The following is a 22,053-nucleotide window of genomic DNA, read 5'->3' on the forward strand; positions in this document are numbered from 1 at the left end:
CAGCCGGGTATCCTAGAGGAAAGGGCAGTTCAGATAGAGAAGGGAGCACCAAATAAAGGATGTTTGGAGGATCCTCCCAGGAGGGGAGATGCATGTCGAAAGTAGACTATGGACTGAACATGTTTGCCACTCAATGCCTCTTTTGCAGACCACAACACCCAAAAGGAGAGAGAGAACACAGGGGATTGCCCTGCCACAGAGACAGGGGGGATGGGGGGATGGGGGTGGGAGGGATATTATCCATGGTGGTGGAAAATGGGCACTGGTGGAGGGATGGGTATCTGATCATTGTATAATTGAAACCAAAGCACAAAAAATTGTAAATCTACAATTTTAAAAAAAAATAAAATACAATAAAGGGAAAAAAAAATTTGTAAGTCTACAACTGCACCTCATGGTGTCTCACTAATAAAAATTTTTTAAAAATAAATTAATTAAAAAAAAATCTCAGGACTAGGACGAAGGAGACATTACTGGGGCCTGCTCGAGGCAATCGATGAACAACAGGAAGACAGTGATACAGTGTTACATACAGCCCAACAATTTAATTTCACATTCCACTACTCTAGAAAAATAGATCTTGAGTAAAATTGTGTAAAGACAAAAGCCGTCTTTTTGTGAAAAATCATTAATTTCAAGTCAATAAATCACTGCCCAAAGAGGTTAATGCTTTTAAATGTCTAATTATATGATGCCAAAGCATGACTGGCCCTTCACAATACATATTAAGATATAGATTCAGCTCTTTTAAAAATTAAATGAGTAAAATACCTATCAAAGGCCAGAGTCGTGGCTCAGCAGTAGAGCATTGGCCATGCACATGTGAGACCCTTAGTTCCACTCCCGGCACCAAATGGTTCAAGCACCACTAGGAGCAATCCCTCAGCAAATGAGCCGGAGTACCATGAGATGGAAAGTAAAAATAAAACAAAAATGAAAAACATAAATACATTAGTAATGCAATAAGAAAATTGACATGTATATTTAAACACCATTCTCCACATATTATAAACTATTTATTATAAAAATCAGACGTCTTTAGTTTAAATAAAAGCAATTCTGTAAGTCTTACTTAAAATGCTTGCTTTTCAAGTTAATTTATCAGCAAGTTATCATTGTGCTATATTATAATTTATCTTTAAGTTTTCTTATTTTGGGGCCAAAGCAATAGTACAGTGGGGTAAGTTACCTGCCTTGTACATTGGCCAACCTGAGTTTGATCCCGGTATCCCATGTGGTTCCCTGGTCACTGCCAAGGTGTAATTCCTTTAGGCAAAACCAAGAATAACCACTGAACATTGCTGGGAATGGCCCACAAACAAATTTTCTTTTTTTTAAATAAGCTACAGCAATCCATTTTAAAAATTTTTTATCGTTGAATAATTTCAAATTTATAAGAAAAGTGAAGAACACTGCTATACCAAAAACTTTCCCTTCATCTAGATTTCCAGATTTCCTTTCTTTATTCTTTCTTCTCTGCAGTACTAGGTATCAAATTCAAGACCTCACACACACACAAGTCAAATGTTCTACAACTGAGCTCTATCCCAACCTCACACAGATTTTATGATGGCTACTATAATATTTTATTAGTACACTTTTTCCTTCCCACCTATCCTTGAACCACACACACACACACACACACACATCTTCACTCACACTATCAGTGTTTACTTTTTCGACACCATTTTAGAGCAACTTGCAAATACAATGACCTAGTACCCCTAAACATTTTTAGGGGTGACAGACACTTTATCTGGAAATATTTAGGGGTGAATGGACATTGTATCTGGAAACGAGAGGACTAGTCAATAAAACTGCCACATAAACTTCCATATCAGAAGATCAATTTAATGGCACTGTTGTTCATGTAATTCAATTTTTTCAACATAATCACTTTTTACCATCTGGTTCTTTATTCTAAGCAGGGACACATATTGCATTTACTTGTCTTATCACTTCTGCTTCCATGTGAAACAATCCCTCCATTTTTTGGTCACTCATGACCAGGGTAATTCTAACATATATAGGCATTTCATTCTGCAAGATGGAAGATGACCTCAACTTAGGTATATAAAACATCTCCTCATAGTGAAATTCATACCATGAGTTCTTAGCAGAATCTGAATTCTTCTTGGCACAATACACTGGAGGCACAAAATGTTGATTTATCCTACTCCACTCATGTTTACTACAAAAATATCATTTTCCTCTTTTGTAGTCAATTGGGTATTTAGGGGGAAGATATTCTTCCATTACTACCAATATCCTACTCTTCCTTGACCCTCGACTCATCTTTAACATCCTTTGATAACCCGATCAAATAAGTCATCACAATGATAGCTGCCAAATGGATATTTTTCAATAAACTGCTATAGAATATTATCTATTCTACAAATGATATAACTACTTTTTTACTTTTATTAGATGTTTTACCTAAGAAAGAAACTTTCCTTCTATTCCATAATTTATTTTTTCATTTATATTAGTATGGATTCATGAATTACCCCTTTTTTTTGTTTTCATTTTGATTTTGGTTTGGGGGCCACATCTGGCAATGCTCATGGCTTACTCCTGGCTCTGTGCTCAGGAAATCCCTCTTGGTGGACTTGGGGGACTATATATGGTGCTGGGAACCAAACCCATGTGGTTGTTTCATGCAAGTGCCCTACCCACCAGCCCATTATTAATTCCTATTTTTAATGGATTATAATCAATTTCTATCATTATTATAATGCTCCGACAGTTCAAGATTTGGGCCAGAGAAAATCTCTTCTGGATTCTCTGTCACTTTCACATATCAACAGCTACTGTTGATCATTCCCTTGTTTTCTGGCATAATAATAAGTCTCAGGCTCTCCCCTCTACCGAATTTCACTGCACAAATATCACAGATGCTATACCTATTTATTTTTGCAAAAAAGTGAGGAGTGACTGTGATGTGAATCTTAAAAAGAAAACACTGTGCCAGTATTACTTAAAAACAGGATACAGGGGCTACAGCGATAGCATAGCGGGGAGGGCGTTTGCCTTCCACGCGGTGAACCCGGGTTCGATCCCCAGCATCCCACATGGTCCCCCGAGCACCGCCAGGGGTAGTTCCTGAGTGCAGAGCCAGGAGGAACCCCTGAGCATCGCCAGGTGTGACCCCCTGGAGCAATAGCACAGCGGTAGAGCGTTCGCCTTACAAGCGGCCAACATGGCCGAACCGAGTTCGATTCCTCCGCCCCTCTCGGAGAGCCCGGCAAGCTACCGAGAGTATTCGATATGCCAAACACAGTAACAACAAAGTCTCCAATGGAGACGTTACTGGGCCCACTCGAGCAAATCGACGATCAACGAGAGGGCCTTATTATTATAATAATTTATTACAATATAAATTTAATAAAGAATTTATAAAAATTTTTAAAAAACAGGATACAATGATTATGTGATGGCAAGGATTATACAATGAAATACTTGTTCATTGTAACTGATCTCCCCACATAAGCTACAGCTATAATTGTTTTCCCATCCCGTCACTCCACTACTGAAAAGGAGAAGGGGTACAAGGTGGAGAGAGAGAAGTACAAGACAAGGGGGAAAAAGAGATGGAAAGTAGAGAGGAGAAAGACAGAAAAGAGGAAAATGGGAAAGGAAAAGAAGTGAAGCAGATACTTACTTTTAAAACATCTTCCACGGCCAACTTTCCCTCATGTCCTAGTAAAAGTGTGTACGGGTAAAGCCACTGAATTGCATGCTCAGTTGACATCATAGGAAAAGAATTCTAAATAGGAACAAAAACACATAGGAATGAACAACATACAAAATAATCACAGACAGCCTGAAATGTTGTCTTGGCATAATGACCTAATGACATAATAGTTGCCTTGTAAATAATAACCAATAATCTTCTCAGATTTTCCCACAAAAAAATTGACAATTTTCTTCTGTCTGGGAAGCAAATATTTTCTCCTCTCTTCCTATGTTATACAGTGTTTGGGTTGATTACTTCACCTACTCCCATCTCTCAGTTGCCATCTACAGACGAATGGATTCTGTGTATCTTATTCCTTTAGTTTTAGACTTTTACTCTCAACTTCCCACTAGATGCAACCATATGGAAATTCCATGACCTCTTCTCAGCATGACATAATCACATGTCTGAAAACATTATTCATCCCTACTCATCCAAAAACACATTTTCCTGATTTGTTTCACTCATAGTCATTTTGCTTCACTATTACAAGCACAAGTTAGAGAAATAGTTCATTTATACCCCAAATCAAATTGCTTTCTCAATTTTGTTTGCCTTACTTTATAAATTGCTTTAACAAGGAAATTGCAAATTGACCATCTATTATATGTGAACAACTACTATTAAAATGCTGAAGGATGTAATAATGGTGCTGTTTATAGAGGAAAATATCCTAACCCTTCTAGGTTGTATACTTAAGTATTTAAGAATATTGCAACTTTCTTTCATGTGCTGGGGTAAAAAAGAGAGAATGCAAGCAAAAACAACAATATGATAAAAAATGGTGATATGGTTGAAGGGATTATGGTTGCTCATTTTATGATTTTGAATTTGTTTTAAAGTTGAGAATTGTCAAAGTAAAACCCTCAGCAAAACCAGAAAGGACAAATATAAGTCAGTTGTAGGAAAAGAAGTGCTTCTCACCATCCTTCTTTGTTGTGTCCTCTGATTAAAAAAAACATGACCACTACATATCCCACCTACTTTATCAAGTCTGATGGACCATTTTCCCCACATCACCTTCACTCACCATGTATAGCACTTCACAATAAGCTTCCTTCTACACGCTCTTCGGCACACACACTGCTGCAGGGGTACAGCTCAGCATTCTTCACAGAAAGCCGCCCCCACTTATAATTCAATGCCACTGTACATGCTAGTCCCTCTGCTTCGAGGGCCTTTCTGTCACTCCAGACACTACTATCATGGCCTTTGTGAAACTATAGCTCATCAGTGTAATCCACCGCAAATCCCCCTTGGACCTATTCCATTTTTTCTCCACCTCCTGACTTCCACGTTCAACAGTGCACTGTTGCAGGTCTTTTGAAGTCAGCTGCCCTTCAGTTCATGGAGCCAGCTTTGCTCACAGACCAGGAGAGCATTTGGTGTCTGGGAATTTGGGGCCCCTGGGATGACCATAAACTAATGACAGTGGTGCTAGAGAGTTCCACCCAGTTGCTTCCTGGTTGGAGCAAATCTAAGGCACAATAGACATTGGAATGTTCCCCTGTATGGTCAGGCTCAAGCCATCTTCCCTCTGTGGAATGACGGAACTACAACCTGAGTTGCAGGTCGCCCTCCCCTTCTCTCCTCCCTTAAAGTGGGAAGCGCTTTAAGGGCTCAGGAAACATTGTCTGTACAGTTTACTGTGCTGCATAGCGAATTAGTCTCACACCTTGTAATATTTGTAAAAGATATCACAAGGTAAAGTATTAATCTGCAAGAACTAACTTTCAAATTTTCCTTTGCCACAGTTAGGTATACTAGCAGCTAATTTATTTTATACATACCAAGATTTGAACTGCAGCTGGTAAACTATCTAAAGGAAAATCTGGAAGTCCAAGAGTAGAAGATTCTTGGGAACAGAGAGTGGTGGCAAAGGACAAGAGCTGAGAAACTCTGGGGGAAAAATATAAGTAATGTTACATTTTATTCTAATAATTTTAATATGAAAATATATAAATCTGCTAAAATTGACTAACTGGGCCAACACAGTCTTGAAAAAATGAATAGCTCCACAGTACTATGTTCCATTTAAAACTCAGAAGCTGATTAATACACAAATACAATTCCTAAATCAATCAAAATTTGTATTTATTTTTTATGTAAGCTGAGAAAAAATCTACTGGGCCAGTATTACCTTACTATCTTTCTCTCTAAGTCTAAATGTAAACTCTTAGCCACCAAAACCTCTTTATAGCCCTCCAAATGAGGCATTACAGTCTGTAGCCAATGCTTTAAAAAAAAAAAAAGAAAAAGAAAAACAGCCTTAGAATTCCTCAGTTCTACTCCTTATCTGCGAATGCCTACTCATTCTTTGGGAATATTTCTAATGACAATAGCTCTGTGAGAAGCTTGTAAAATTTCAACCACAGCAGATCTGAAACTTTAAAAGTATGGATGGTGCTTCCTACGCTGTGTGAAACAAAGCTATTAACATATCCTAAAACTCTATCCATTAGATCTTGAGTTTCTTGCCACTAAATATCATCTCTTACTAACTTTAACATTAGCACTTACCACAGCTATGAAAGACTGCTAAGTGAAAGACTCCATCATACACAGGCAACACAAATTCAACATTAAATGACCAGATATTTATATAAAACATATGTAGTCCTGAAAAACTTACTTCTCAGCAGAAACATTGGGTCCAACTGAATATAACAGTTTAAGTTGGTCCTAAAATAATATATAAAATCAATTAATAAGAAAACGGGCTTAGTGTAAATATTCATAAAGATACAATTCAACTTTTAAATTAAGCAAACCTCGTGCGAAATAAACTCACTTCTTGATACATGTGATTTTCTGAAAGTAAACTTTTTTTTTTTCAAATCTACGGACAGTAATGTTAGAGTAGAAGTTTTACTTCCTAGTTTACAGAGATTTCCTTTACCCTATATTCTTTACCCTTCCCATTTTTTGAAGGAATATATCTATAAGGTAAAGGTAAAGGCCCTCCCGTTGATCGTCGATTTGCTCGAGCGGGCCCAGTAACGTCTCCATTGGAGACTTTGTTGTTACTGTGTCTGGCATATCGAATACTCTCGGTAGCTTGCCGGGCTCTCCGAGAGGGACGGAGGAATCGAACTCGGGTCGGCCATGTTGGCCGCTTGTAAGGCGAACGCCCTACCCGCTGTGCTATATCTATAAGCACAGTAAATAAATTTTTCAAAACAATTACATTTTTTAATAAAAAGAAAAACTCTTATAAATAAATCATTCCTGGGGCCAGCGAGACAGTACAGTGGGAAGGTGCTTGCTTTGCATGCAGCAGACCTCGTTTGATCTCCAGCACCGCATATGGTCCCCCTGAGCCCCACCAGGAGTGATTCCTAAGCACGCCTGATTCCTTGGGCCCCAAAGCAAAAAAGCATTCTTATTCATACTTACTCTGAAGGGTAGATAATAAATATCTCTGGCTTGAAAGCGGGAACGGAGTGGGGGATCTAATGGGTTGCCAGTGTACTTGGGTACTGGCAGGCCCAAGGCAATCACTCGAAAATTTTCACTAACTCGAACAATCTTCCAAGCATCCAACTCCTTTTTCGTATGATCCTAAAAGAGTGAAAATTTTCAAACTACAGCATAAATGATATCGATTACAAGCACAAGAGCCATCAGGCTAAGGAATTTAGACCCTGATCACGGAGTAAACTACATCTGAGAACATATTTTGAAAGCAAAACGGCGAGGAAGGGAGCAATAAGAACTCAGAAAGTGAGCTTAGGAAGGCTCAGACTCTGAAGCCTGCTGGTGTTTAAAAGGCAACAATACATCAGTCACAAAGGACCCGTCAGATCTCCAAGGCCTAGTGCATAATACAAAGAAACAGAGTTAGGAGCATGAGGAAAACTTACCAAGGCAGAACAAAAGATAAGGAAATAAGTTCCGGAGAAGCAAAGGAGCAGAAACTGCCCATATAATTTTAAATAGGCAACTATGTTATATGTACATATCTATCAGGGCATATATAAGTAGTAGAAAGCAATATGTGCTGAACACTTACTATATGGGAAAAGTCTTTCCATAAATTTTTATTTATCTTTCATCAAATGCATACCTTTAGTTAATACTCTTAATACCTTTAATTCCCTTTAATTCCTTTAAATACCTTTAATACCTTTAATTCCCCCACCTTTCCATACTTTTAATTCCCCTCCTTTGGACCTGGGGCCTCCCAAGAGCTGCTCTGGGAACCAGAGCTCTGGGAACCAGAGGTCACTCCTAATGATTCTTTTGCCATTGCAGCTTTGGCCCTGCAGTGTTGGGGGCCTGTGAGATAGCTCAAAAGGCTGAAGCACATGGCTTCCACGCACTAAGACCATAGTTCAATCCCCAGCAGTGCATGGTCGCCTGCATCAACATGTGACCCTTTGAGCAGGATTAAGAGGCCTTGCCTCCACAAAAAAACTATAAAATGGTAGTGTCTGGGTTCTCCAGGGTTAAACCAAGCAATGATCAGGAGACTGTAGGGCCACATCCAGTGCACTTGAGACCAACAGGGATACACATGGCAATGCTCAGGCCATGTGGTACGGCTGACTAAATCAGGGTCAGACACATGCAAAGCCTGTGCCCTTTATTATGAAGAATCAAAGTGAAGTTCAAAGTAGCTACATACTTTTGCTATGGTTTGCAACAACTATATGATGAAGCTGAGAGACTGCAAACAGTATAGATTTGGGATCCACTGTTGGTGCTCATGACCGAGAATAGACTTTCTGTGTCCGTCACCTCATCTAGCTTTCTCATAAAGTGGGAATAATAGCACTGAGGTAATAATACCATTAGCTATTCTAAAAAATTGCATGGAGCACATCTTCACTTATACAGCTCCAACACAAGAATCTCCCAAGCTCAGCACAGTAGTTCCATTAAAATAGGCTTTTTTCTAATCCCCTCCCTCCACCAGAACCATTTTTTTAGGGTGCGGAAGAGGGGCCCATTTTTTGGGGGCCTCACTTAGTGGTACTCGGGGCTTATTCCTGGCTCTACACTCAGGAATCACTTCTGGTGGGCTTGGAGAACTATATAGTAGGGACCAAACCCGTCCTGGTTTTGTGCAAGGCTAGCACCCAACCTGCTATACTGTCTGGCCTCATCATAATCATTTATACCATTACACATTTGTACACTAAATTGTGAACATGAGTGTCTCTTGTGACATGTGAGCTCCTGAAAGGTCTTAATACCACTAGAATATCAGAGAATAAATGATGATTTGGCTGTGTTAAATAATTTAACAATATAATTAACTATTTTAACCAAAATGTGAGCCCTACATGTCATTAATAGAACACTGTGACATTAGATCACATGCACTAGAAAACAAAAGTCTGGCTCTAGCCATGCCTGAGAAATCAATTGCACAATCATCTGAAATTGAATATTTCTATTTTCTACCTTCTAAAACATAATAGACTATAAGTTTATAGAAACTATTTCTATAACAAAATTATGCTACCTATATCACCTCTGTGAAAATGCTAATGTTTTGAAATATTGAAATTAACTATATTGAGTCTAATGAGAATTAAGTGGGACATTATCATGCTGAAGTACTTTAATTACAGAAATTATCTTAAGGTGATAGTGTTTTGTTATGGGATATAGCTTATTCTTCTTAATAATAATACAGGCCTGTGAGATAGCTCAAAAGGCTGAAGCACATGGCTTCCACGCACTAAGACCATAGTTCAATCCCCAGCAGTGCATGGTCGCCTGCATCAACATGTGACCCTTTGAGCAGGATTAATAGGCCTTGCCTCCACAAAAAAACTAAAAGAATGATGAAGATTTCATTTCATATTTCATATTCCATTCTACTACAGAGAGCAAATAATACACTGTAATGAGAAAATATCAAAAATTTCCTAAATATCTACCTACTTATAAAATCAATTATTCTTATATTTAAGTGGTATAAAAACATACCCCTAAAACATAGTCATATAAACCAGTTACCCCAACTTAAAAGTATTACTCCTTTATTTACATTCATTTTTTATTAAATATGCATATATTTACATGAATTATTTTAATAGACATAAATAAGGGAACACTGTAACCAAGTGTGTACAAAGTCCACAACCAAGTACACAGCCCCCAGATATCACATAACAACAAAAGGATAGAAAGTGACTATCAATTAAATATAACCAAATAAATAAATGGCTTTCACACACTCATTAAATCCTCAATTATCCTCTTCAGTCATGTGAAATGAAGCAATCTAGTAATAAATCCGGAAGAAAACTACTATACTCCATAATGACATCATCTAAAACCTCCCCAAAGCAGTTTTCTTTTAAATGTGCGCTAAAGCTTGCAAAGTATGTTACCAAGAATGTAATGCACACAGCAGGAAGCAGAAAGAAATGCTTCTGGTTCTGACAGCCATGGAGCACCAGCTCAGGCAGGCCTGCTGTCGGCATCTATTATTTAGTGCCGCCTCTTGTGTTCTGGGGTTAGACTAGCACCCTGGGAGCAGGATCAAGAAGAATGATCAGCCCTAGATCCTGCTCCTGAGCAATCTGTGGCCACCACGGGGCAGTCAGATGCGAATGTCTACAACAGGTGAGATGTCGGTTCTGAAGCCGAGAGGCACAGTAATCAATCACTGCAGGCGGGTTAGCCAGAAAGCTCCAATGTGATATACCTGGCGCTAAATGAACCACAGCTGTCCTGTACTAGCTGGCCTGTACACTGACCTCTTCCCCAGGTTTCCTTGTTGCTGTCCTCTCTATACCCACTTATAGCACAGTAAAGGTTTTATTGCAATTATTCATTCATACATTCATTAGTGAGAAACTGTCATGCGCCAGACTTTATTCTATAAGCTTAAAGTGATATTAATAAAAAATCCCAGCCCAGTGAAAACTATTATCTACTAAGGAAGGTGTAATTCTTTATTATCTAATAGAGAAGAGACAATAAACAACCTAAGTAAACTAGTCCTGGAGGATGTTAAAAGACCACTGGGAAAAAAAGAGTTGGGAAAGGAACTTTGTACACACTTGGTTACAGTGTTCCCTTATTTATATCTATTAAAATAATTCATGTAAATATATGCATATTTAATAAAAAATGAATGTAAATAAAGGAGTAATACTTTCCTGAGAGCAGACAAAGAAGGGCAACAGGAGTCTGAGGATAGGCATCATTGATAATATGATATTTGAGCAAAGATCAATAGAGATATGGGATAGGTATTTTATAAGAAATAATCCCAGGAGAGCAAAGTGACTATACAGTATGAAATGCCCGTGTAGTATGAGTGAGGTAAAGATAATACTAGTAGCTGGAGCGGAATGGAAAAAGAAGGCAGACAGGCAAGAAGATCAAGTGGCAGTATGAATTCAGGTCATTTTTGTTGATTTGTTTATTTTGTTTTGGGTCGCACCTAGCAATGCTCAAGAATTATTCCTGGCTCTGCATACAGGGATTACTCATGGCAGGCTCAGGGAACCATACAGAATGCCAGGGATTGAACCCAGGCCCACCACATGAAAGGCAAGCTCCTTGCCCACTGTACTATCTGTGGCCCCATGGGTCCAGGTTATTATATAGGCTGGAGTGATAGGACAGCAGGTAGGGAGTTTGCCTTGTACACAGCCAACTCAGGTTCGATTCCCAGCATCCCATATGGTCCCCCGAGCACCACCAGGAGTAATTCCTGAGTGCAGAACCAGGAGTAACCCCTGTGCGTCACCAGATATGACCCAAATTAATTAATTAATTAATTAATTAAAATCCAGATTAAAGTACATATCCCACATTCTACTATAATAACTCATTTTTCATTCTGAATATAACAGCAAGATCTCAGGGGGTTAGAACAACAACAAAAAAATAAACTGGCCTGTCATATAAGCTTAAAATGATATTAATAAAATATCAATGCCAGTAAACACTGACTACTGCGGGAAAGCTGGGATGCAGAGAATCCAGTCAGAACATCTTATAACCCAGATATCATAAGCTGGTAGTCCATCAGCGATTCTCTTTCTACTGTTTTCATTTCTGGTCCACATCCAGCCGTGCCCTGCTCCTGGGACCACTCCCAGAACTGTGCTTGTGCTTGGGGGTGACTACTGAGGTATTAGGGCAGGAGGTAGAGCAAGAGGCTCTGGAGACTGAACTCAGGACTCTTGCATGCAAAGCGTGTGCTCCAGTTCTTTGAATATATCTCCCGCCCTTCTCCCCATCCAACTATCTGTTAAATATCTTGTTCATGTCTGCCAACATCTACAGGGCTTTGAGCTTCCTGAGGCCAAGTACAGGACTTTATCCAGCTTTTTTATTCCTGGTGTCCAGCACTGTTCAGAAGCAATTAGACTTTTAGCAAACAGTTATTGAAAGACAGAACACAGAAGGGTTATAGGAAAAGAGAATTAAAGGGAGGGGGGAAAAAAAAGAAGGGTTTAGACTGGTGGGGGAAAAAAGTCTGGGAAATCTTCTAACATTGTCTGCAATCAGTGCCCTAGAAAACTGCCAACACCTGACCTGAATTCAGCAATTTTTGACCTGGATATCTGTCCCCATTCTGATTCCAGCACATCTTATGCAACAGAGGCACTACCCACGGCTCAACGGCAAAGATGGAAGCACAACTCTTTCTTTTCTTACTTGGAGAAGTTTGTCGTAGCGCTCGGCAGACATCAGGAAGCGTCCATCTTCCAGCTGCATCTCTCTATTTTCCAGCAGATTGTTCAAAACAGGCAGGACATTTCTCTCTGCTTTTTCCAAGCCTTCCAATACAAGGGTCCTGCCTTCCGTGGCTGCGCGAACAGCACACTGTCTCCAAGAAATAAAAGCAATATGAGGTGACAGAAGATAGGGCATGGTTGAACTTGTAAATTAAATTTAAGGTTCCTGCCAAAAGTTATTAAAAAAAAAAAAACGCCTCCCATAGAGGCAGACCGGTAGGTGGGAAGCAAATGGAGGCTACTGAGGCATTGGTGGTGGGAAGCAGACACTGTAAAGGGACTGATGTCTAAAAACTGAATGCTTAAAACCCAATGATGAATATCTTTGTAATTAATGGCTACAAAATATTCTTAAAAAACAATTTGGAAATTATGGCTAGTACTTCAGAGTAGGAAATCGAACACTATTTCACTATTTATAAGAACTTGCTATAATAAACTTTTGTGAACAATGTTACAAATCATTGTTTTAATAAAACTATGATTGTAGCTACTTCCCAGAAGTGGAAAAGTCTTTATACTTGGGGGGTGGGAGTGGAGGGGGGGCGGTGTTGAGTTCTTAGTATAAGGACCAGGAATCAGGAGTCTGGACTCTAACTCCTTTCTTTTATGAATATATGATACTAGGCAAGTTACTTTTGCCTATATGGTGCTAGGTAAGTTACTTTTCTCTTTCAGCCTATTACAAGCTGAAGAGATTTGAAAGAGATGATGGCTAAGGATCCCTCATCTGTAACATTTTAGATATATGCCCAGTGAAATAGAAAACTAAGAGTTGTTTTTAAATCTGTAACATAATAAGGAAATAGATTGCTAAACAAGAAACTAGATTACTGTAGCACTGTAGCACTGTCCTCCAGCTATTTACAGATTTGCTCAAGCGGGCCCAGTAATGTCTCCATTGTGAGACTTTTACTGTGTTTGGCATATCGGGTAGCTTGCCAGGCTTTGCCATGCGGGCAAGATACTCTCGGTAGCTTGCTAGGCATTCTGAGGGGGCTGGAGGAATCGAACCTGGGTCGGCCAGGTCTACCGCATGTAAGGCAAATGCCCTACCCACTGTGCTATTGCTCCAGCCCATTAGATTACTAAACAAGGAAATATTTTTTAGCTAGAAAAAGAGAAGTGAAGATTACCGCCTGCTCTGTGAAGACCATAAGCCTCTTTATAAGAATCAAGTAATTTAGGTGAGAATATCAGAGACTAAAAATTTTATTACTTGGAGGGGCAAAGGAATAGGTTTGGGCTACATCTGGCTGTATTACAAGGATCAATCCTGGTAGTGTTTGGGGGACAATACCAGGGAGCAAACTGGAATCGACCACATGCAAGACCAAGTGCCTTAATCTCTGTACTATCTCTCCAGTCAAGAATACAGGTTTTAAATAAGCTACTACCAAAAGGAGCTCAGCTTAGGCCTAATGTTCATATCTATCTAATAGACAACTAGTCGGATTTTACATTGGCCTACAGCAGAGTACTTAGAACTAAGCACTTATAACTAAACATTCACAAGCCTTTCAAGGGAAATTTAAGTAAATTAATAACAGAAGGGACTGGAGTGATAGTACAGCGGTTAGGGCTCTTGCCTTGCATGGGATAGTCCTAGATTAGATCCCCTAAGCCCTGCCAGGAGTGATCCCTGAGTGAAGAGCCAGGAATGAGCCCTAAGCGCTGCCAGGAATGACCCAAAAATGGAAATAAAAAGAAAAAATAAAATGAAATTAATAATTGAGAAAATAAGAAGTAGGCCCAAATAGCTCTTCTGATTCCATCCTGAATGACCTGACCCTAACACAGTCTCCCCACTCCATGCTTCTCACAGCGCCCCATCACAGTGACATCTCCAACCAGACTCCACAAACACCCCTGGGTCCCCTGTGCAACACTGGGCACATCACATCTCCAAACACTGCTCCTCCTCTTCATATTTTTCACATAAGGTGAGAGCTCCATTTACTCAAGGCTAAGATCCTTGATTGCTATCTAACTTCTTACATTCAATTTGTCTCCATGTCCTGATGATTTAACTCCTTTAATATTTCTTGGACTCATCCGTCCTACCACGCTCCTAGTTCATGTCATATCATCCTTAATTCAGGTGTCTCTACCAAGTCCAAATTCTGCAGTTTGGTGAATCTATTACAATCGATTACAATATGACATCTATCAACCTAGTTAACCCCATTTCCTGACACTAACTGCCTTACATGTGGGTTTGGGGGAGGGTTATACTCCTGGTCCTGCACTTAGGGATCACTCTGGCGATGCTCATGGGCTATATGAGTTGCCCTGCTCTCTCTCTCTCAGGTCCCACATGTGCTATTTGTACAACGGTATCCCATTATCTCTGTGCATATATACCATTTATATGCCACACAGTTTTACTAAAAATGTCTTCATTTTTACTGAACCTGTAAGTTAAAATTTCTTCTTTGCCATAGTAATTGGCCCCCAAATGTTTGGATGTTTTAAGGGAGGGAAAAAAAAACCCTTTAGTCAAGAAATGTTTTAAATAGTAAAATATGGGCTTTATACGTATGAAACAAACTTTGATAAAGTCTTTTAATAAGCTGTTAAAATGTATACTATACTGTGAAATAGTTTATTTTAGATATAAGTGTACTGTCACTGTCACTGTCCTCCCGTTGTTCATCGATTTGCTCGAGCGGGCCCAGTAACGTCTCCATTGGAGACTTTGTTGTTATTGTGTTTGGCATATCGATATCACAGGTAGCTTGCCAGGCTCTGCCATGCGGGTGAGATACTCTCGGTAGCTTGCTGGGCTCTCCGAGAGGGGTGGAAGAATCGAACTCGGGTTGGCCATGTTGGCTGTGTGCAAGGCAAATGCCCTACCGCTGTGCTATCACTCCAGCCCATAAGTGTACTATTGTTTAAAAATTAATATTTAAATGTATGACTGAAACTCTACTAACAATATTGTAAATTGTAGGGCCTAAATAAGGTAAAGGTAAAGGCCCTCCCGTTGATCGTCGATTTGCTTGAGCAGGCCCAGTAACGTCTCCATTAGAGACTTCGTTGTTATTGTGTTTGGCATATCGAATACTCTCGGTAGCTTGCCGGGCTCTCCGAGAGGGGCGGAGGAATCGAACTCGGGTCGGCCATGCTGGCTGCGTGCAAGGCAAACGCCCTACCCACTGTGCTATCGCTTCAGCCCCTAAATAAAAATTGAAAAAAAGATTAACAATTAGAGGCAAATGTTAGATCACATGCTTCAATGTTAGATCACATAACTCCCACATATGAGGTTCTAGGTTGGGTTACCTGCCACTCAAACGAACTTTCCTGAAAACCACATCAACTTCAGGATAATCATCTCACTAAAATGAAAGATCGACCAAAAGAAATATGGCATGTCTATAAACAGAGCCACATAGGAAGTTGAGGTAGGAGTCTTGGTCTACTGGAGCCCAGGAACTGTAGCATGTAGAGGGCCATGCAAATTGACCAAGGTTAGCACCTCCTAATAGGGGACTACCAGCTTACATTAGGAGGGGTAAACTGGTCAAGATAAAAAAAATAAGGTCAATTTAAATATAATCCTTCTATCATTATCACATATTTTCATTCTTTTGCATAAAACCTGCCATCTTGAGGGAATAGTTTTACTCATTTTTTAATACATGCCTAGAAATTACATAATAGTTCCCAAAAAAACAAAAAATTAAGAATCTCAATTTAGCTAACTAAAAAAAAAAAAGACAAAGCCGCAGAAATGACTTCCTGGACATTAAAAATCAAAATTCAAAATGAGTGAAAATCCATGCTTCAACTAAGGCTTCAATTAGATTTTCTTTCAAAAAAAATCTATTCACTCTAAGAAAGCAGAGTTTAGAATAGAAAAGAAACTAAGTTATCACAACCTACAGCTATATTATTTTGTAAGTACTAAAATGGTTCTCAATCTTTGTCACAATTTCTGAGAGACTAAAATGCATGTACTCTGAGATAAAACTAGGACATATATCAGAATTCAGTGAATCATCATATTCAGTCACTTGCCTTGCATTCAATCAACCCCAGTTCAATCCCTAGCACTTCAAATGCTCCCGAGTCAGTTTTACAAGATAAGCCCCTTGATATGATGCCCTGAATACATAAGAGGACTTCTTCAGTTCTTGCTTAAATTGTACAATCTTAATTAAATCATGAGCAAACATAAGAAAACCCAAACTGAACAACATTCTGCAAAATAAATGGCCGTGAAAAGACGGGAGACAGAGTAATGGTCAGTGTGGGTGGCCACCATCTGTGTTTTTGTTTTTTAATGATGCAAAACCTTGAGACTATTTAAAATAAATATAAACAGAGCATAAAGAAAACTCAATAAGCACTCTAATAAGCACTCTATTAAAAACTGTAAATGCATTATAGAATTGTACTGTAAATCTTAGACCTTTTTTAAAGATGGGAGTTGCAAGGGGTAGAAAGGGTTTGATATAAGCTTTGAATCCAACTGATGCCCAAGTAGCTTACCCTCTCTCATTGACGGCCCTTTGCCCTCTGTGCGCTCAATACTAGAACAATAATACTGATATTTTCTTAGTTCCCTTATCTACCTATTTTATCTCCCTAGCAGAATTCTTAGATCTTCAAGGAATAAGAACCTGTCTTTAGTATCACACAGGTAGAAAACTGGCTCACTTTTAATGTTTTTGAAACAAAAATGCAGTCACTAAGTTTAAAAATGCTTTTATGAAGCCAAAGAGAAAATTCAAGAGACTAAGTGCATGCTTCACATGAGTGAGGTACAGGTTTGACCCCAGCAACCCCTGAGCAACATCAGGTGTATCTTTATAATCAAATACTTAAAATGCTACTATGCAAGTTTCAGAATAAGCATTATATAAAAGATAACAGCTATACATGCCCATACTTGTTTTAAGAATAGAACAAGTATACTTGCTGAGTTTAAGTCACATACTTCAAAAATTTTCAAAACAAAACAAATTTTAACAAAAGAATTGTGACAAATTATTTCTTGTAAGATCTCAAAAATGAAAGAAAGTAATGCATACACAGTTTATATAAAATGAATGTTTGTGATAGTTTCTCAAAGCAGAAATTAGATCAGCCATAAGGTGTTCTGTCCTTGACACTACAGGATTTTCAGAGACCTAATTTACTCTAATAGAAATTTTTTAAATACAGCCAAACCCTTCTGATCCAGCATCTCTATCAGACTTTAACAACCAAACACATGGCCACAAAGGGTTTCAAGATAAAATCAGCAACATGACCTAAAATCAGAACTGTCTACGCCCATGTTCTAGATTTGCTTCTGCTCTGACGAAGACCTTAGGCAAACAATTAATATGAAAGTATGTGTCCTCATTTACTGAAGGAAAATATCCTCAAGGGATCACGTGCAATGTAACTATTTAAGAATGAAAATGGTACTGGAGAATAGGAAGGATATAAAGCTATTGATGCTATTAAAATATTAATTATTATTAAAGAATCCATTATTTTATAAAAATAAATTCCTGATTTTTATAAAAATTTATTTTTATAAAAATTTTATAAAGATTACTTCAAACAGCTACAGAGTAACATCACTGAAGATGAAATAGAAAAAAATTTGAATTGCTTTACAGGTTCTTGTTAAAATATCAAAACAGGATCACAATGATTTGTGATTATGCTACTGCTTACCTGTCTGGGAGATTTAGGTTAGTCACTCTACTCTCAGCCTACAGTTCTTTCTAAAACTAGGTTCGTTACAGTACTTAAATTATTGTTAATCTTAAATGAGATAACCTTATGCATAGAATAAGTTCTTAAAAAATTCTCTGTATTATTATTCTCTGTAATATTATTACAAATATTATCATCTCTGTAGTAGATATCATTATTATCATGGCTATTTCAGGAATTCTGAAACTGAGAATATCCTGATTCAAATACCAACTTTTCTATTTATCAGTTGCATTAACTGCTCCTCTGAACTTCTTGTTAATTCACCAATAGGAGATGTTAGCTCCTACGTAAAGATTAAATGTAATTATCTACAGCAGTGAGCACAATTATTTAAAGCTGTGAGTACAAGTAAAGGTCTTCTGAATAAAAGTATTTTTGAACGTCAATTATATCTCAATAAAACTGGAAAAACTGCAAATCCACCAAACTGTTATCACTTAGTAAGAAATAGTTGGCCCAAGTGACACAGCAATGTGGGGAAAAGCCAAAGCCTGAATTCTGACCAATAGAGAGGCCAGAATAAGTAGACTGACTGTAACTCTGATAATTAGAATAAAGTATAACAATATGGCCACAAAGAATCTGGTTTAGGAATTAGAATTCAGTTACTTACTACAGAAAGTGTTTCTATAAAAGAGCTTATTTCTCTAAGAGACCTTGTTTCTATCAACTTTCCAAATTTCAAATAATTTATGAATGAACTTCTGAAATACAACTTTGTAATTTTAACAGTGATTACATGTGTAAACCGGTTTCAGCATCCATGAATGGAATTAAATTTTTATGTAAAAGTGCTCCACTACTTGTTAAAATAAGCATAAACATATAGAAAAGATAAAATTGTATTTTTAATCAACAGCAGTATTATTCAACTTATTAAGAGTTGCTTTTGGTGGCTACTAATTCTTAATTTTTACTATTAAAGACAGAGAATCAAGAATAATCCAAAATAATCCAAATTAAAATATTATATAACTCCTTAAAGTGAATTTTTATACTTAATATTAAACATGTATATTAAACTTAAGGAACTTTATATTATAGAATCTTGTCCATATATCTGACGGTAATGCAAAAAAATCTCCCTTATTTATAAAAAATTAGAGAAGTAATTTGAATTTCCTCATCCTGATGTTTTAATCCCCACATTTTTAACATGTCTATAAACATGTCTAAGTTGGTAAGTGATAACTTCTTATGTCTAGAGCTCAAGAGGGAGTTGTTCATCCAATGAGTCAAAATAAATTTTTTTTTAATTTCCAAAGTAAATCCTTATTGGTGTCATCCAGAACCTATTTATTCTTGGTTAATTAAAAATGTTAACAATATTTACTATTCAAAAGAGTTTTCCAGTGAAAATGTGCAGAGGATATAATAATCTGAATGAGAAAGAAGGCTGACTACATAGACCTGAGAGAATAGCATACCAGGCCAAAGCCAGATCAAGTGCAAAGGCTAGGTGGTTAGAAAAATACGTGACTTCACATACTAATGTAGGAACCCAGGGGCTTCTGGCAGTAATCCCTCTAGGTTTATTACTAAAATATTAGAATTCCAAATTCACATGGCCACTATTGTGGCCACACAACATCATATGCTCTTCATAATCAACACTAGAAAACAAATTTTCTAATGATGTCTTTGTGGCAGGTCTGAATGTTGGGGAAAATTCCAAATAACAGTGGTGGGTCTTTTGTCGTAATATTGAATGTGATCAACAGAGAGAGAGAGAGAGAGAGAGAGAGAGAGAGAGAGAGAGAGTGGAAATCTGCCACACAGGTGGGAGGTGGGTGGAAGGGGGGGCGTATCTGGGGTTCTTGGTGGTGGAAAATGTGCACTGGTGAATGGACAGGTGTTTGATCATTGTATGACCGACTGAGACTTGAACTGAAAGGTTTTGTTACTGTTCTCATGGTGATTCAACAAATAAATAAAAATATTAAAAAAAATAAAAGGAAAAAAAAAGAAAAATACGTGACCTGTATTTGGGAGAAAAAGTCAGCCACTGTAGCTGGGCACCAGAAGTATGGGAGAGAAGGACAAGAAAAGAGGTCAACCACATTAGGTCTTACAAAGCACAGTTTCTTAACTGGGGGCCATGTGATCCCTCTATATGGATTTAATATAGTCCAAGGGGGCCACGTGTGAACATCTGCAAATGGGTACCAAAGTAGGGGTCAACTGGTAGGACACAGAACCACAGGTAGGAAACAAGGTCAGAAATAGAGCATGGTTGGAATCATGCTGAGAAACACCGTGGGAGTGTATTGTGGAGCATGTTTAAGGGTTTGAATTCGACTGCAGGCATGATCAGTGCCATTACAATACCCTAAATCACTGAAGTCAATAAGAAGTAGAAGTCGCCAAGGAAACATAATGGTATAAAACACTACCATACATTTATATAACACTTTCAGATTTATGAACTGAACAATACATATACTTAAAAATATGCTTTGTAAAATGACTGGTAGAATATTACAGAATTTCATTTCAATAATTTACTTTATGTTTCAAGAAGTACAAATGTTAGCTTATTAATTAGCTGCCTAAAACAAACTCTATTTTGGCATTATGTAAATAAAATTAATTTCTTTAAATGTATTTATGTGCTGCACCCACAAAGATTACTTTTTAATTATTAGAACTCAGAACTTCTGAGGTTTTCCCCTAAAGTAAATGGTAGTTTGATTTCCAAGCCTGATTCCCAACAGTTAAGGAGATAAATTGCAAATTTCCCTATCTTAAATACATTTTCCCTTTGGTTATTAATAAGTACTCTATAAGCCAAAGGAACTGTGCTGGCCTTCAAAAATGCCTTCACTCAGTGGTTCTTAAAATTACATTCTTTTAATCATAAAGTAACAGTGTGCTCATGGGAGAACTTTAAACTAAAAGAAATATGTAAGTTTTTTTCCTCAGAGAACTCTATTAGCTGGTTCTTGTGTATACTTTAAAATTTCAATGGATACACATTTATATATTTTTATCACAAATTGGATTATATTATATATACTGTATTGCAACTTCATTTTTTCCACTTTACTCTGGATTTCTTACCTATCATGAATATTCATCTTATTCTTTGAAACGGTTACAGAGAATTCTTACCAGCATTTAATTAGTATCCTAAATATACATTTTATTTTCATTCCAAACTTTACATGGTTTCCATCTACAATAAAGTCTATAAATATATGTAAGACATATATGTACATATGTATATACTTCTCATCCTTTGTATAAATAACATTTGGAAGACAAACTACTAAATCCATAGCTATTAAAAACATAGCTACCAGGTAAAATGTATTTCAATTTCTTTTCTTTTGATACATTTTGTCAATTTTTTCCAAAACTGCATAAGTTATGTTCCCTCAATGCACAAATTCTTTTCTCTTGAACAATCTGAGGTGGAGGAAAAGTAACAATACACTAGTGCTTTAATTTTTATTTTTATAAATAAAGTCAAGCAACGTTCCAAGAATTTATTGTAATCTTTTGTCTATGAATTTAAGTATTTACCCTCTTTATCAATTCCTAATCAAGACCAATAGTTAATATCCTAAGCAACATATATAAATAAATGTATAATAAGCCTCATTGTAATATTCAAAATCTATTATTTTAGTTGGTATTCTAAACCTAAGATCTCATATATTTATCTCCTAGAAGTCTATGTTTAATTTCACTATATAAAAAATACTGTTATCCACCTAATAAGAGAGAGAGAACAAAAGGGAATGCCCTGCCACAGAGGCAGGGTGGGATGGGGGGTGGGGGGTGGGAGGGATACTGGGATCCGTGGTGGTGGGAAATGGGCACCAGTGGAGGGATGGGTATTTGATCATTGTATAATTGAAACCCAAGCACAAAAATGTG

The 22,053-nt window shown here is 37.6% G+C and overlaps 1 protein-coding gene across 1 annotated transcript in view; it reads right to left on the reverse strand.

Moving 5' to 3' along the window:
- Positions 1-22,053, reverse strand: part of VWA8 (von Willebrand factor A domain containing 8) — a 365,156-nt gene that overhangs the window by 305,969 nt on the left and 37,134 nt on the right. The window contains exons 5-9 of the mRNA XM_056109482.1: positions 12,371-12,538; positions 7,133-7,297; positions 6,369-6,418; positions 5,527-5,635; positions 3,662-3,766 (exon numbers count right to left, since the gene is read on the reverse strand). Coding sequence (XP_055965457.1) covers positions 3,662-3,766; positions 5,527-5,635; positions 6,369-6,418; positions 7,133-7,297; positions 12,371-12,538 — 597 coding nt within the window. The remainder of the gene's footprint in view (positions 1-3,661; positions 3,767-5,526; positions 5,636-6,368; positions 6,419-7,132; positions 7,298-12,370; positions 12,539-22,053) is intronic.

The sequence above is a fragment of the Sorex fumeus genome, unplaced genomic scaffold, assembly GCF_029834395.1.
Source record: "Sorex fumeus unplaced genomic scaffold, SorFum_2.1 ptg000008l, whole genome shotgun sequence".
Lineage (NCBI taxonomy): Eukaryota > Metazoa > Chordata > Mammalia > Eulipotyphla > Soricidae > Sorex > Sorex fumeus.